The following is a 16,815-nucleotide window of genomic DNA, read 5'->3' as shown; positions in this document are numbered from 1 at the left end:
AACTTGTCGACAACTCCAGTCCACTGCTGCCACTTAATCCAATTAAATGCTAAAAACACACCCATCACACCAGAGGAAGAATCTGATTTTAGGCCAATCAAAAGGTTCTAAGATTTTCCTTGCAACCATTCTAAAACTGGTGGAACACAGTTCAAGAGTACCCCACTTTCACATTTTTTATCTGCCACCTCCCTTGTAAAATACAACTAAAGATATGATTAGTGTCACTCTAAGGAAAGCGGATTGGCCAAAACGTATCAAGAACCGATTCAGACCAGACCCTGTAAGACAAACCTGAGTGGCTCAAGCAACGATGAGCCGAAAAGAAAAATGGCGGTGGAGTCGAGAGAAACGAGGCTGCTCACCAAGCTACTAGGGCAAATGACACAAGCCTTAAAAAATGATTCCTAATAATGTAGAGCGCACTTTATTGAACATCACTTTTTGATCTAAAGGGACACAGTCAGTTCTAGGATCCTTTCAACAGCGTGTACAGTGCAGAGACCGTGAAGGCAAAGAACGTGCAAGTCAAGGCAGCGGAGAAGCGAAAGTTCCTATTAATCTGGGATTCCAGGCTCTGCTTCGAGTCCACCAGTTCCAGCATCACATCGCTCACAGTGAAAGGCATCTTTTCTTCCTCTCGGAAAATAACAGGTGGAGATTTTTCCACCGGTGTCTTTTCAAGTGTAGTCTTCACGCTCTGGACCTCAGAAGACACTTTACATAAACTTTTTCCTAAGCCGCTCATCTGCTTCTGGAGATTTTCTATGGTTGTATGAATCTGTTTGGAGTAGTTTGTCTGCTTATTTAATTCAACTATAAGAGGGTCTTCAGTTAAGGGGATCCCCTCAGCACCGGACCCCTTTTGTATCAAGTGCTGTAAGCTCAAAATGGCATTACTGAGATCTGTTTGCTGATGTTTGTAAGTGGCAGCCTGTTCATGCAGCGCTTCCTGCAAGTTGATTGGTCCCTTCTGCGCTTCCTGAAGTAGCGATTTCAACTCTTGCAGCCGGACCCGGTTAATGTATGTTGAGCCCATGACCCCAATGATGGTGCCTATCACGGAGCCGATGATTGACCAGTTCTTTGTCTTTTCGGCTCTAGCTCGCTCTTTTTCATGGCTCTCCCTGACGGCAGCTGAAAAGAGGGTGAACTTCTCGCGTTCCGAATCCTCTGCGTTCGCGTACGCAGTTTTGATGCGTTTTTCCTCCTGCAGAAAACACAAGACAACTTTAAGGACACATGAGTAATTGAATGCAAAAAAAATGCTAAAAAGGATCAGTGTATCTATAAATAAATGACAAATTATCTCTTTGCATTCACACTTAGAGCAAATCAATGTCCGAAAGGGGTTTTACATCTGGAGACCAGCACGGGACCTCTGACCACCGTGCATTTGTAATGGGACAAATTACTGTAGGATGGTGTTTTGGCTTCAAAGCGATAACAGCTTGAACTATAATTTATCGTGCAATGGTATCTAAACTTTTTTCTTGGAGGCAAAAAACACTGAATGCATTCTGTCCCTTAACTGTCGGCAATCCACCTACTAACTTAAAATGCACTAGGAATATGCTCAGATGGACAAGTAAAAAATGCCTACTCTGAAGCCCCAACATATGCATGAAAGTTACACTCGAAGAAATGGAAAAAAGCAATCTCAAAGAGCCAAAAAAGGTTATATGAACGCTGCAGTTGCATACTGCAAGCACAACTGCCCTTCAACCTGTCTGGATTAATAATTAAGCAGGAAGCCCTAATTTAATAAACAATTGCCAAAACCATTTTCAAGAAGAATTTTTTTGTAATTTCTTGTTGTGAAAAAAAAAAACAGATGTTTGGTTTCATTCACAAAGTGCATTTACAATAGATGCTGTGAACGAGTGAGCCAGGCGAGGTGGTAGCAGACGCAAGCTTTACTTTTGCAGTTCCACAAGCCACGATCATGCCTGCACCAATCTTGGTTGGATGGAAAATTGGTTTATTTACTACCTTCATTGAAGTAACTGTCTAAATAAAAAAAGAGAAGGCGCTCTATTTCTGAGAAAACACAGACTGCTGCCTTAAAAATGAATTCTTACATCCACTTGTATATTACAACTTGAACACATATATTACATAATCAAATTTGAATACTGCGTTTATAGTAGCCTGAAGAATTCATCCCTTTTAGCATGCATGCTGAGTTTCATGATTCCCATAGGCACAGGAGCCATTTTATTGGAGGAAATACATCTGCATATTTCTTGCATCTTGTAGTAAATCATAGCCTCACTTCCAATATTGGCAAACAGAAGCGTGACTATAAGTAATGATTTTGGCACTATGCTAATGCATCGTTCTCTTCGAGACACGGTCTTCTTACAGTCTCTCCATAAGAATATCCCGTCTCTTATCCGTAACACAGTTTTCTTGAACAAACAGTTTCTGTTGCATGTTTATGCTCCATAGGTTTATATTGAGAGAAAAGAGTACACGAATCATTTGAAATTGTATACATATTAGATTTACATGCTGTAACTGGCTTGAGTGAGAGCTCTGGTCAGCTGAAATGACAATTGTCACCTTATTAGGGCTGCGCTTTTTTTAAATTTTATATTAATCGCACGATATCGCATGAGGTCTCTCGAAGTGTTGTGTTTTATTTCAACAGATGTTGCACTGTTGAGCGGGAGAACTACTCCACAGAGAAGAGCAGTGGACTACACTTCACAAAACAACCTCAGGCACCAAAGGTAAGGAAGAACTGACTTGTCTCAAGGGGATCTAGGGTGCAGCTGGACCTGGTAAATTAACAACGCTGCGTGAACACTATGAACCAAAATTATGGGTACAATCTAACTGAGCTTACAGTCCGTTCGCTTGCTCCCTCTGCATGGCCTGTACTGTTTTATGATCAAGGTACCGTTAAAAAAAATGCGCACAAATGTCATTCGGGTAGGTGACGATGTGGGAAAAAATTCAGGTTGTAGGCAGGATTGGGAGGCATCCAGTGAAAGGAAGTGTGTGAATCAATGGTTTAGAGCAAGTGGGATCTACTTATAGTACAGTAATGAGTAAGATATGCAGGAGTGCTGCAGTGTCATTTAAAGCCAATAATCCAACCCAGAAGGTGAAGATAAGTTGAGTCTTTATTAACAAATGAAGAAACTCCAGCCACTGTTCACTCCAATCCTCTTGCATCCTCCTCTCGTAACATTTTCAAAGAATACATTCCAAAACAGAATCATTATGGAATAACTCATCACAATAACAGGGGGAGTGGAATATACCACTAACTATAAAATATGCCAATAATAAATAAAATAAGAAAACAAAACAAAGGCCACTATATTTCAAGACAGTTTAACAAAACAATTCTGATTCCAAACGCGACAATCCTTCACAGCTCCCTTGGACACCTGTATAACTCTAAACGATTTTCTAAAATGTGATAAAGAATGTCCATGGTTACTGGGTAATTCTATCATCACCATATCACCCACTTTCACCGCAACATTTTCACCTGACTTTAGTATATCATATCTCGTTTTCCTTTGTTTTTTGCATATAAAGGGTCTCTCGCTCTCCCTTTCTCCATTTGTTCAGTCAAACCAGCCTGTTCTTTACCATATACTCTTACACATGGTGGACATAGCTTGGTATGAGGAATAAACTTTCTGAATTGTACAAATGGACTGACTCCAGTGCTGGAGTGAGGAGTGTACCTATATTCGTCCACTCTACATTGTACCATTTCAATCTAACTCACTCCTCTCTGTTTAGCTACTTGAATCGCTTCCTTCAGCTTGCTGTTAAATCTCTCTACCATGTCATTTGTTTCTGGGTGGTAGAGCACACATTTCTATGCATAATTCCTCTATAATCTAGAAACCCTTGCATCAATTTAGATGTAAATTGCACCCCATTATCTGTCAAAATGTGTTTGGGGTTACCTTCTCGAGCAAACACTTCAGATAAGAATTTTATAACCAATGCTGTTGTAATCGCAGATGTCACCATGACTTCAGGCCATCCCAAGAGATTGTCCAATAGAGCCAACAAATACTTGGAAGTGGTACAACTACGGATAGGTCCCATGATACACAATGAAACCTCTTCCCACACATCTTTGGGAACCTCTCTCTTTACCATGGGAAATGTTCTAACCTTTAGAGTCTTAGCAGACAACTTACGTTCCTCTTAATCTCGAACCAATCTTTCTACCGTCAGATCCATCCCTGTCCACCAACACATTGTCCTCAGCCTTTCTTTCGTTTTACTCCAGCCTGGGTGTCCTTCCTGGGCTAGGCGTATAACACGCTCCCTAATACTATTAGGAGGGATCAATTTACAACTTTGCAGTACAATACCCTTATCAACTGAACATTCCTGTGAAACTGATGTATCCCATCACACCTTCATCCCTAGGGCACAACCCATTTCCAGAAACAATACTCTCTCTCACAATCTTCAATTTTTCGTCCTTATCCAATTCTTCCAGCCACTCACTTTGATACACAACCACCAGTTACTGTACAAACTTTCACCTCATTATCAACCCACCAAGAACTATCATCATCTACAGTTTCCTGAACATCACTTCTTAATCTTGACAAACAGTCTGCTGATTTATCCTCACTTATAGGAATATACTTTACTACAAACTGAAAATCTTGTAGAGCCACTATCCATTTACAAATATGGGAAAAGACACTATCTAAACCTTTCTTTCCGAAAATCTCTTGCAATGGTTTGTGATTGAACAACAAAGTGCACACTCCATAAATATTGTTTGAAATTCCAGAGAGCCCAAAATACAGCTAGAGCTTCTTTCTCAATAGTTGAATTCCGCTTTCTCAATAGTTGAACACCTTTTCTGCTTCTTTAGGAGCAGGAGATGCTAAGGCTTTCATGTCTTCTTTACCTTTTTGCATTTGTTTAAATACACATCCTAAGCCTTTGTCACACACATCAGTTATGGCACAACATGGCAACATTGGTTGAATACTTTTGAGTGACTGCTGAAGACAAATCTGACTTAATATCATTAAACTAATTCTGACAAGCATCTGTCCACACAAATTGAGTTCCTTTTTTAGTAGCTCCCTGTTTCAACATGAGTGTTTAGCAAAATTTAGCATATATGTGGCATAACATTCTGCCATACCTAAGAAAGCTTGGATTTCTTCCTTCTTGTTTGGTTGAGCCAAATTTAAAAAAAGCTGTGACCAATTCTTCTTTTGGTTGTACCCCAGTCTCAGCTATCACACGCACCAAGTAAGTTTTACCCGGGTAACAGAATTTGCATTTCTTACTTTTCAAGGTAATCCCTTTTAAGTGAAAAGTACTCAACACTTCTTACTTTAAGTAAATGTTCAACCAATGTATCAGTAAAACTGAGGACATCACCCTGAAAAATCTTTACTCCTTTTATACTAGCAAGTAAATGTGTCATTGATCCTTGAAATACAGATGCCGCAAGTCTAATGCAGTAAAAATATTTAGCATCCTCCAATAAACTGATCATTTTGGTAATATTAGCTAAGGGGAATTCGTCCTCAATAACAACCTTATTTAAATGTCTGAGATCCACACAAAGTCTGATATCTCCAAAACTTTTCATAGCAACCACCAACGGGACAATCCATTGAGAAGTTTAAACAGCTTCTATGATACCATCTGCTTGTGACCTCTTGAGTTCATCTTTTACTGCCCTTTGTAGACTTGAGGGAACATTTCATACCTTGCAAGAGACTAGTATAACAACTTTTTTTTAATACATATGCAGTGTTTGTACCCATTTACACATCCGATATTAGACAAAAACACATCTGGAAACTCACTCATCACTATGTCTTTTGTGATATCTATTTTGTGGATTTGCACTTGTGGGACAGCATTGGGATCCAGATAGATTTCCAGTAATTTCTGATGTTGCCAACTCAAAATAGTATCACCTTTCACTGGCACATAAATCTTCCCTGATGTTTCCTCTGAACATTATGTCAGCCTCAAAATAACCTACTAATTCTATAGATTTTCCATCATAGCTGCAGGGAATAACATTTGGATCGTGTAGTGTAACCTTCCCCTGAAAGTATTTAGAAAAATCTGATTCTGAAACTAGTGACAATTTAGCTCCAGAATCCGCCATCATAGGTACACTTGTACCGTTTAGATCAACAATAGCAGATAAATACTCACACTCAACATTCTTCACACAATTCACATCATGGACTATATGTAAAATAAAATTAGAGTCATCGTCTATTACAATTTAACTCTGAGTTTAGGTTTTACTGTAGATTTTCAAAACTTGGCAAAATTACATTTTCTGCCACATAAGTTGCAAAGAAATTGTAATGCTGGATAATCTTTTGAACTGGCTAAATGGCTAGGAGATGCACATCTGTAACATAATAACTTTCCTTTGATTGAAGTTTGATTTTGTTTCTTCGACTTAATATTAAGCGCATGTACAGACAAAGCAGATTCTTTAGACTTCTGTAACTCCTTAACACATGACATAAAATGCTCAACTTGTTTTGCTACCATTATTACTTCAGTAGGACTTGGATGACTTTTTGACCACAATTCCTCTCTAACCTTATCAAATTTGCACTCAAGCATGAACTGATAACGTATACGTTATTTAACACTCTCACCAAAATTTCACAAAACTGCCAACTTACGAAGCGCTGTGACAAGATCTTCTACAGATTCCTCATGTCCTTGTTTGCATTTGCCAAAATAATATCTTTGTAGTATAACTGGAATATTAATTAAAAAAATGTTTGTAGAGTTTTAATAATGTAGTCTCAAATTCGTTAAGTGATGCATTCTCTTCACCAGGTTTATCAAAAGTAATATTTGGCAATGTTTCTAAAATTTCTTGCCCATCTCCCCAAGTCAGTGCATGAATAAGGATGTTTTCTTTTCTGGCGATAAGTTAGCGCCACCAACTTTTACATATGTAAAAAAAAAAAAAAACGTCATTGTGGCCAAGGAAGTGGCGGAACCCCTGATGAGGTTAGGAAATATGGTTAGAAGAAAAATAGGCAAAACAATTAAAAAAAAAACATAAAAAAATAAAATAAACCGGTACTCAATATTTGTATCCAAATCCAGCTAGAGGAAGAAAACTATGGATAGAATAGTTAATGTAATTAATATTTGAAGATTTGTGGTAAGAAAATATTAGTGTTCAGTGTTTTCTATCAAGAATAATAAATTCACTTATCCAGTCCTATTTCTGTCTCTATTTTTCTTTTTAAGCATCAGTGTAGAAAGAGTCCATCAACTATTCCCATAAATGTAAAACAGGAAGTTTCGGATCCAATGCAGGAAGTCTCAAGGCTTAGAGGACATCAAAAGCAGGCACAGATGAAATGCAGGGCGGCAGATGAGAGCAAATGGTAAGTAAACGTTTCTGAAGATGTTTACTGTGAATACGGCATTGGCTGTTCACTTGCTCGCTGCACATGGAGAGACCAGCGCACAGTGTTTGTTTACACGGCAAGAGGCGGCATGTGTAGATCTTAATGAATGCGTGGCAATCAGCACGCAGTATTTGTATTTACAGTCACACACTGCACTGTTTACAGCAATACGCCGTACTGTTGTTACGGAGAGCGCCTGTTTATTATAGTGTGCACGTGATGACCACGCACGTTGTAGCACTGGTCAGCTAAGCGTGCGAAGCTGAAGGAGACACGCCATACATTTGATGCGCTAGAGAAGCACGTGGTAATATGCGTATAGGAGGCTGGCCTGGCTTGTAGTGGGTACCAAAGGTACTTACACCTTGTGCCAGGTCCAGTTATCCCTTATTAGTAGAATAGAGGTGTTTCTAGCAGCTTAGGCTGACAGAAGGTAGCTATGGCAAAGCAGCTTAGGCTAAACTAGGAGACATGCAAAGCTCCTACTATACCACTTATATCATATGCACCATATCATAAGAAAACACAATACACAGAGTTACTAAAAATAAAGGTACTTTATTTTTATGACAATATGCCAAAAGTATCTCAGTGAGTACCCTCAGTAAGAAGGTAAGCACTATACACAAGTTATATGTACACAAACCCAAAATAGGTAAGTAAGAGTCAGAAAAGTAATGACGAAGTGCTGGGGACCCAGGCTAGGCTGTGCTTGAAGGAAATCCTGGAAGAGTGCACAGGAGCCAGAGCAGCTGCAAATCACGCGGTACACAGCTTTGCAGTCTAGCGTGGGGAGGCAAGGACTTACCTCCACCAAACTTTGACTGAAGAGTCACTAGACTGTAGGAGTCACTTGGACGGAGTCACTTGGACAGAGTTGCTGTGTTCCAGGAACCACGCTCGTCAGGATGAGAGGGGACCCAGAGGACCAGTGATGTAGTCTTTTGGTGCCTGCGTTAGCAAGGGGAAGATTCCGTCGCCCACTGGAGATTTCTTCAGGCTTCTGGTGCAGGGTGAAGGCAGGCTACCCCCAGAGCACGCACCACCTGGAAACAGTCGAGAAAGCCGGCAGGATGAGGCGCTACAATGTTGCTGGTAGTCGTCTTGCTACTTTGTTGTGGTTTTACAGGCGTTCTAGAGCACTCAGCGGGCGATCCTTGGTAGAAGGTGAAGAGGGAGATGCAGAGGAACTCTGGTGAGCTCTTGCATTCATTATCTGAAGAATTCTCCAAAGAAGAGACCCTAAATAGCCAGAAAAGGAGGTTTGGCTACCAAGATAGGAGGACTGGCTACCAAGAGAGCTAAGAGCCTATCAGAAGGAGCCTCTGACGTCACCTGCTGGCACTGGCCACTCAGAGCAGTCCAGTGTGCCCCCAATACCTCTGTTTCCAAGATGGCAGAGGTCTGGGACACACTGGAGGAGCTCTGGGCACCTCCCCTGGGAGGTACTGGTCAGGGGAGTGGTCACTCCCCTTTCCTTTATCCAGTTTCGCGCCAGAGCAGGGCTGGGGGATCCCTGAACCGGTGTAGACTGGCTTATGCAGAGATGGGCACCATCTGTGCCCATCAAAGCATTTCCAGAGGCTGGGGGAGACTACTCCTCCCCAGCCCTTCACACCTATTTCCAAAGGGAGAGGGTGTAACACCCTCTCTCAGAGGAAATCCTTTGTTCTGCGTTCCTGGGCCAGGGCTGCCTGGACACCAGGAGGGCAGAAACCTGTCTGAGGGTTTGGCAGCAGCTGCATTGGAGACCCCAGAAAGGCAGTTTGGCAGTACCCGGGTTCTGTGCTAGAGACCAGGGGGATTATGGAATTGTCCCCCCAATACTAGAATGGTATTGGGGTGACAATTCCATGATCTTAGACATGTTACATGGCCGTGTTCGGAGCTACCACTGTGACGCTATACATAGGTAGTGACATATGTATAGTGCACGTGTGTAATGGTGTCCCCGCACTCACAAAGTCTGGGTAATATACCCTGAACGATGTGGGGGTACCTTGGCTAGTGCTAGGGTGCCCACACACTAAGTAACTTTGCACCCAACCTTCACCAGCTGAAGGTTAGACATATAGGTGACTTATAAGTTACTTATGTGCAGTGAAAAATGGCTGTGAAATAAAGTGGACGTTATTTCACTCAGGCTGCAGTGGCAGGCCTGTGTAAGAATTGTCAGAGCTCACTTTGGGTGGCAAAAGAAATGCTGCAGCCCATAGGGATCTCCTGGAACCCCAATACCCTTGGTACCTAGGTACCATATACAAGGGAATTATAAGGGTGTTCCAGTGTGCCAATGAGAATTGGTAAAATTAGTCACTAGCCTGCAGCGACAATTATAAAAGCAGAAAGAGCATAAACACCGAGGTTCTGGTTAGCAGAGCCTCAGTGATACAGTTAGGCACCACACAGGGAACACATACAGGCCACAAACTAAGAGCACCGGGGTCCTGGCTAGCAGTGACACATATCAAACACACTGACAACATAGGGTTTTCACTATGAGCACTGGGCCCTGGCTAGCAGGATCGCACTGGGACAGTAAAAACACCCTGACATACACTCACAAACAGGCCAAAAGTGGGGGTAACAAGGCTAGAAAGAGGCTACCTTCCTACAATGCGCATGAAGCCCTGCAAGAGGAGAAGCCAGTAAAGATAAGGGGTCATGTACGCAGCAAGGAGGCAAAAAATGGTCTTCAAAATAACTTAAATAGAAATGAAATTAAATATGAAGTACCCAATCGAAATAGATGAAATTTGGAGCCTCTGTGATGGCAGAGCAATACCTTTGTATCAGCAGAGCGTAAGTATCCATGTGTTGACGTTCCTCCATGAAACAGCAGGGCAGAAGAGATACCCAGTGATCGCCAAATGTGTGGTATCATTCTAAGCCAATAGTCCAAAGCAGAAGGTGAAGAGAAGTTGAGTCTTTATTAACAGATGAAGAAACTTCAGCCACCGTTCACTCCACTCCTCTCGTCACATTTTCAAAGACTTAATTCCAAAAGACAATCATTATGGAATAACTGAGGCATGCAAGCGTAAGCATGAATCCCTAGTCCGGGGTATGAAAAATACCCAGAAGAAACTAGAGTACAAAATTAGTCACCTTAGGGACAGATTGAGAGCGTCTGCTACTACTGCTTCGCTTCCTCCAGATCCATTCCCCAAGATTACTGAACCACAGGAAAAGGAGAAAAAAGGCGAGGACCCAAGAAAGGAGGATTTGTTGGTTATGTTTCCCTTGCCAGCTGAAAGGGCTGGGGGTGAAGTTGATGATAAACCCAGAAAGTAAGTAGTGTCTGCGAGACCACCAGTGACTGGAGCATGAGGAGGTAACGCGTAAGTGCGCACGGACAGTAAAACGCCAGGTAGAGCGGTACGATTGTCTAGACACGAGGCAGACTCCACTACCACTTATCGATTCAGGGCGCACATACAAACTGCTACAGAACATACAAACCCCTCAGAACACAGCCTCACCATTACCTTGGAAAGTTTAAGAAAAATCACTGAACGATGATCTAGAAGACATTTCCCATCATCCCCACTCAAGTGACCCAGACAATGAGGACACTCCCCCTCCTGCTCTTTTTCAGATGTGAAGCTATTAGGCGGGGGGTAGATTTATGATCCACGTACCTTGCGCCCTCTTTGTTTATAGGAACATTAAGAAACATTCTTCAACATTAGAGAGAACCCTACTCAGTTCAAGAGTAGCTGCAGAGTGTTTTGAAATTATACAGACCGACTGTGGAAGACATGAATCACCTACTGCAGATGTGTGTCTGGTGAAAACTGACTGGACTAAGATCTTGAACTGTTATAAGGGTGGAGCATCAGCTGACTACATGGGTAGACCCAAGGATGTGTTTAAAAGGTACTGTGGCATATACTTTGCCAGCGAAGGAGATGGCTCAGGAAGCTATAGGTGCTGCTTTAATAAAAGGGATTATTACTGAATATTAAAAAGCAGCGGATGGCATCTGCATCAGATGTCAGAGAAAGGAAACTGGCTGAATTAGGGATGGTCGCGAACCCCTCCATGGCCTTCCATGAAAGGAAGAAATAGAATCTTGAATCAAGGTTGATGTCATTTAAGCTGCAAAACATGCAGAGAACGGTCAATCGGAGATGGAGCCAAGCCCCCAAAGGAGAGGGAAGGGGACGACAGGGCAGTGGGAGAGGGAATGGAATGAAAAGGGGTGAAGACCTGGGTGTGGGAGATTCATGTTTCGCTTGCGACAAAGTGGGAGATTGGAAACCAGATTGTTCCAGTACTGCATCTAGGGTACAAGGTCACCCCAATCAACATTAATTTCATCAGATTACACAAAAATTCTGGTCCTGAGTTTTAGGACAGCCCGAGAGGTTCCTATTGTGCCATAAATACCTTAATGAAAGTAGATCAAAAAGGCCCCTAAGTAAATTGTATCACTAATGCTAAGGATGTTCTGTTTTAATGACACATGCATTAGTCACTCAGCTCCAAAAACCTCTGTATTCCCCACACCTTACCTCTTTAAGGCATGCCCATAGTATTTTAACCAACAAGTTCCCATTGTCCATCTCCCTAGGACCCATTAGAGATACACAATTCCCTTTGGCTTAATCCAACTTCCCCAGCTAACCCACTAGGCAAAGATATTCTCTGCAAATTAAACTAGACTGTACTTTGTGCTCTGGATGGTGTGGTCCTAAATATACCCCTACAGCATAAAAATGAATTGCTTGCATTACTGTGCAAGAGCACAAATTGGCCAAATTATGTGAATAAATCATTTATGTCTCCTGATTCAACTGATTTGCTTTCACGGTATCCCCCACACTGTGATCCATAGAAGTCAATGATGTGGGGTGCATGTTGCCAGTTAAGATGAGAGCTGGTCCTCAGAAGAAACTACCCAGGATACCCCAGTACCTACAGTACCCTGGGGCGGAGGAAGGAATCCACGCTATAATAGAAGATCTGACTAAGCGTCTCATTAGTGCCTATTATCAGTAGATAATGCTCCAGTTCTGCAGATACGCAACGCCAACCAATGAGCATGTATATTATCTAAAATATTAGGGAGATTAATCCAAACTTTCCCATGGTCTTCGACCCTTCCAGCATCCTTTCTTGCATCCATGCAATGGTATATAGTGGTTCATCTCTGTTCTGCTTTCTTTCCCATCCTCATGCATGAAGAGAGTCAGCATATACTCTCATTCTCATTCCAAGGGGCTCAAGTTTCGTGGACATGCCTTCTTCAAGGATTCACAGAGTTCCCTTCAATCGTTTCCCAAACCCTGAACAAAGATCTCGACATGCTGGTCTTTCCCTAGGGTTCCACTTTAGTCCAATATTTGAGAGTTTACTTTTGGCATCTGTTATCCTAGATCACTGCAAGTTGCCTCCAGCAAGCCCTCCAAACCCAACAGACCCTCCCAACAAGCTAGCTTGTACACCCTGGAACTGAAAGCCTTGAAACAAACCTGCATACAACTGAAAAGGAGACGGTGCACCACTGAGGAGCCAACCGACCAGACCGCTTTCAAGAAATTCCTCAGGCAATACCAGACTTCTGAAAGACACCAGAATGATTGCCTTAGCCAACGGCATCAAAGCCAGCTCCAACCACAGCAAATAACTCTTCAGCATCATCAAGGAGTTCTCCAACCCAGCAGCGACTGAGATGATCATCACCTCTTCACAGGAAATCTGCGACACCCTAGACGACTTCTTCCATGACAAGATATACACCACATACAGAAATTTCCGAACCCAACCCGCCTCCGCTATCATTCTCAGCCTCCAAGACTCCACAGGCACCCCACTGACAACAGCATCACTGCCTGGAACACTGCTGACATCATGCATTCTGTCCACTCTGGAGCTCCCACAAACCCCTGCCCACACCACATGTTCAACCTCAGCAACACAACCATCAGCAGCAAGCTCACAAACATCTTCAAGATATCCATCACCCCAGCCATCTACATGGATGACTTAAATCACGCCAAGATCAAACCCCTCCTCAAGAAACCTACCGCCAACCCGTCTGAGCTCAAAAACTACCGACTCATCTCCCCTTTCCTGCCAAAGTCCTAGAAAAGGCCATCAACCAGCAACTCACGGAATACCCAGAGAACAACCATCGCCTGGACGCATCCCAATCCGGATTCCACTCCAACTACTGCACCAAAACCGCCCTGATTGCCGCCACGGACAACATCAGAACTATCTTTGACTGGGAAGATTCGGCCTCCCTGATCTTTCTCAACCTCCTGGCAGCCTTCGACACAGTCTCCCACCACATCCTGATCAAGAGGCTTCATCAGATCGGCATCCAAGACAACAGCCACAAATGAATCACATCCTTCCTCTCCGGAAGTACTTAGAGGGTTCACCTTCCTCTTTTCACCTCAGAGTCCAAGAGCATCATCTGCAGCATCCCTCAAGGCTCAGCCCTCACTCCCACCCTGTTCAACACCTCCATGACACCCCTAGCCACCATCATCAGAAACCACAATCTGAACATCATCTCCTACGCAGACACCCAGCTCATCCTCTCACTGTCTGAAGACCACTCCACCACAAAGGCCAACTTCCACCTCTGCATGACCAGCGTTGCCAACTGGATGCAAGACAACTGCCTCAGACTCAACACAGACCAGATGCAAGTTCTAATCTTCGGGAACACTGCCTCACCGTGGGACGGCCGACTCATGCTGGCCAGCCCACCTGGGACCCCCAAAGCTGTCACTGACCAATCCCGGAACCTCACCATCACATTAGACAGCAAACTCACCATGAAGCGCCAGGTCAATGCAGTCTCCGCTGCCTGCTTCCTCACTCTCCGCATGTTTGAAATATCTTCCAATGACTCCCAGTCTCCACCAGACGAACAGTCATCAAGCCCTTATCACCAGCTGCCTGGACTATGGCAATGCTCTATATGCTGGAATCACGTCACACCCCCTGGAAAGACTACAGACCATCCAGAACTCAGCTGCCAGACTCATTCTTGACCTTCCCAGACGGACCCACATTATTGCCCACCTGAAGGAACTCCACTCGCTCCCGGTCCACAAAATATGTCAATTCAAGATTGTGACACACGCCTACAAAGCCCTCTACAGCCAACGACCATCGTACATCAAACACCACCTGAGCTTCCACCTATCCTCCAGACTCCTGCGCTCCAGATCGCTTATATCCCCCACATCCACTGCAGCAACAATGGAGGTCGTTCCTACTCATACCTTGCTGTGAAATCCTGGAATAGCCGCCCGTCCACCTACGGACCTTTCACTCTAGGAGTTTAGAAGGAGACTCAAGACATGTTTTTTTAACTGAAGACCCTGAACAGCCTGGACCTTGCACCTGGATACCCTCACGGGTGATTAGCACGTTATACAAATCCTGATTTATTGACTGACTCCATCTACTGCCTCACCAAACTAATTAAGTGTATAAAGCCTCAAGAGACAAATTGCAGTTCTTGACAAAGCCCTTACAAGATCACATCATAAGAGACAACCCTGAATCCTAAAGTGGTCTAGTGAAGCCAAAAATACCTCTGTACATATTAAACATATGCAAAACCTTTTACTTTGTATGGTCATGAACGTAACAGATTTGTACTTGACTAGTTCAGAGTCATGGAGACCAGAAAAAGCCTACGACCTATTATTCTTCAACTATAGACCCAATCGCTGAGGGCTCCTACCATGTTTACAGTCTGTGGCTGCAAATCTTGTTGAAGCATCTGGAAGTTTTGTGTTGAGTCCTCTCCTAACAGCTGCTGTGCCTCATTCTGTGGTTGTATTTCTCCTCACTACGAAAATCCAACACCTCTCTACAGCCCAAGTGAGCCAAATGTGAAATTTTACTGCTGTCTTTCCATATCACCCTGATCCAGTGTCCAGCCCTGAACTCTGCCTCTTTAAAACCCAATTGTGAGGCGGTGGTAGCCCTACAACCATATCCTCATAACTTCTCGTGTGCAAACCAGTGTTAAATTTTACACATGTGCCTATTCGTAATTGTGAATTCATGTATTTCCTAGTTGTTCGTTATGTTGTACGTACAGTGCATCAAATTGTGGAAAGTTACAGTTTGTCAAATGTGAAAATGTACTCTCCATGTGAGGCTCGTTGCTCTCTCCAAGAGCCTGCCTCCTAGCCAAAGCCTGAGCCTGTGTACACAGAATCAAAGTCTGCGTTTGGAGTGATGCATGACTTTGGGATCTTCTAGATGAAGGGTAGGCTTTTAATGTCTGCTGGAACTTCTGTCAAGAATGACCATTATGATGAAAATCTTCTAAGCGCATTGCAATTACCCAAGAAGGTGGCCGCAGTGAAGTGGGTGGCGCACCAGAATATCTCTAGTGTTTTCATTGTAAAAAGTGAATGTGAGAAAGTTTATTTTGTAACACTTATGAATTCAGTCTTCACACTGGCTACTGTTTCATAAGAGTCCTCTGAATGGGGGATATGCACCTTTCATTTGTGGATCCTGAGCCTTTCTATGGTCGCCCTGGATTGGGACCGGTTATCCAGGTTATGTCAAAACCGCAAACAGACACTTTGGCGACCACCCTTTATAGCGAAGGTGAGTTAGGCAAGCTACTTCAAATAGATTATTTTCTTCCTAAAACTGTTAAATGAAGAAATGCCAAATGGAGGAATAAGGAGATTGCTAATAACACTGCCTTAGCTTTAGGTTTAATGGTAGATCAGCTAGATGCACATGCCAAAATACTAGTTGAGAGTATGATGGTGTTAGATTACTTTTTAGCAGCAAAAGGGGGCTGTGTGCTTGTCTAGGTCAGGCTTCTCCAATGAGTAGCTCGTGAGCTACTGGTAGCTCTCCAGCTACCTGTGAGTAGCTCTCCTATGTGCAGCACAGGCAACTAAATTAGAAGCTTTTGCTTGGTTGAGTTGTTATATCTATATCAAAATTGAAAAGTGTGTATTTGATATGAAAACCTGTGTATCTCAGAACGCATATTTTTCAAAATCTATTTAAAGCCGATATCTGAATGAAAAATCATGCAGCCTTGACAGACTTATCACTAATATTATTACCTTGGTGCCAGGGAGCATTGCACCTGTGTAATGTAACGTTGTAATGTTGTCTGATGTGTACGCCACTAACATTAGTAGCTCATGATAATTTTCATTGAACATAAGTAGCTCTTGTTTGAGAAAAAGTTGGCGACCCCAGGTCTAGGTTTCAATGCTACATCCATCTTCCCAACACCTCTCTCAGATACATAAGCAAATAGACTACATCAGGGAAATTGATAAGAAACTACACAAGCTTCAGGATGGACGAGGGTTCAATCGCTGTGTCTTCTGGACATGGCTGGATGGAAGGTTTGACCATAGGGGAAAGAAAATATTTT

At 43.0% G+C, this 16,815-nt stretch overlaps 1 protein-coding gene across 1 annotated transcript in view; it reads right to left on the bottom strand.

Annotated features, from left to right (window-relative positions):
* Positions 1 to 404: 404 nt before the first annotated feature.
* Positions 405 to 16,815, bottom strand: part of CCDC51 (coiled-coil domain containing 51) — a 30,449-nt gene continuing 14,038 nt past the window's right edge. Inside the window, exon 4 of the mRNA XM_069206116.1 lies at positions 405 to 1,210. Coding sequence (XP_069062217.1) covers positions 470 to 1,210 — 741 coding nt within the window. The 3' untranslated portion in view covers positions 405 to 469. The remainder of the gene's footprint in view (positions 1,211 to 16,815) is intronic.

Source organism: Pleurodeles waltl, chromosome 9 (genome assembly GCF_031143425.1).
Source record: "Pleurodeles waltl isolate 20211129_DDA chromosome 9, aPleWal1.hap1.20221129, whole genome shotgun sequence".
NCBI lineage: Eukaryota > Metazoa > Chordata > Amphibia > Caudata > Salamandridae > Pleurodeles > Pleurodeles waltl.
The sequence above is the reverse complement of the archived record's forward strand: the minus strand, read 5'-3'. Positions and strand labels throughout refer to the sequence as shown.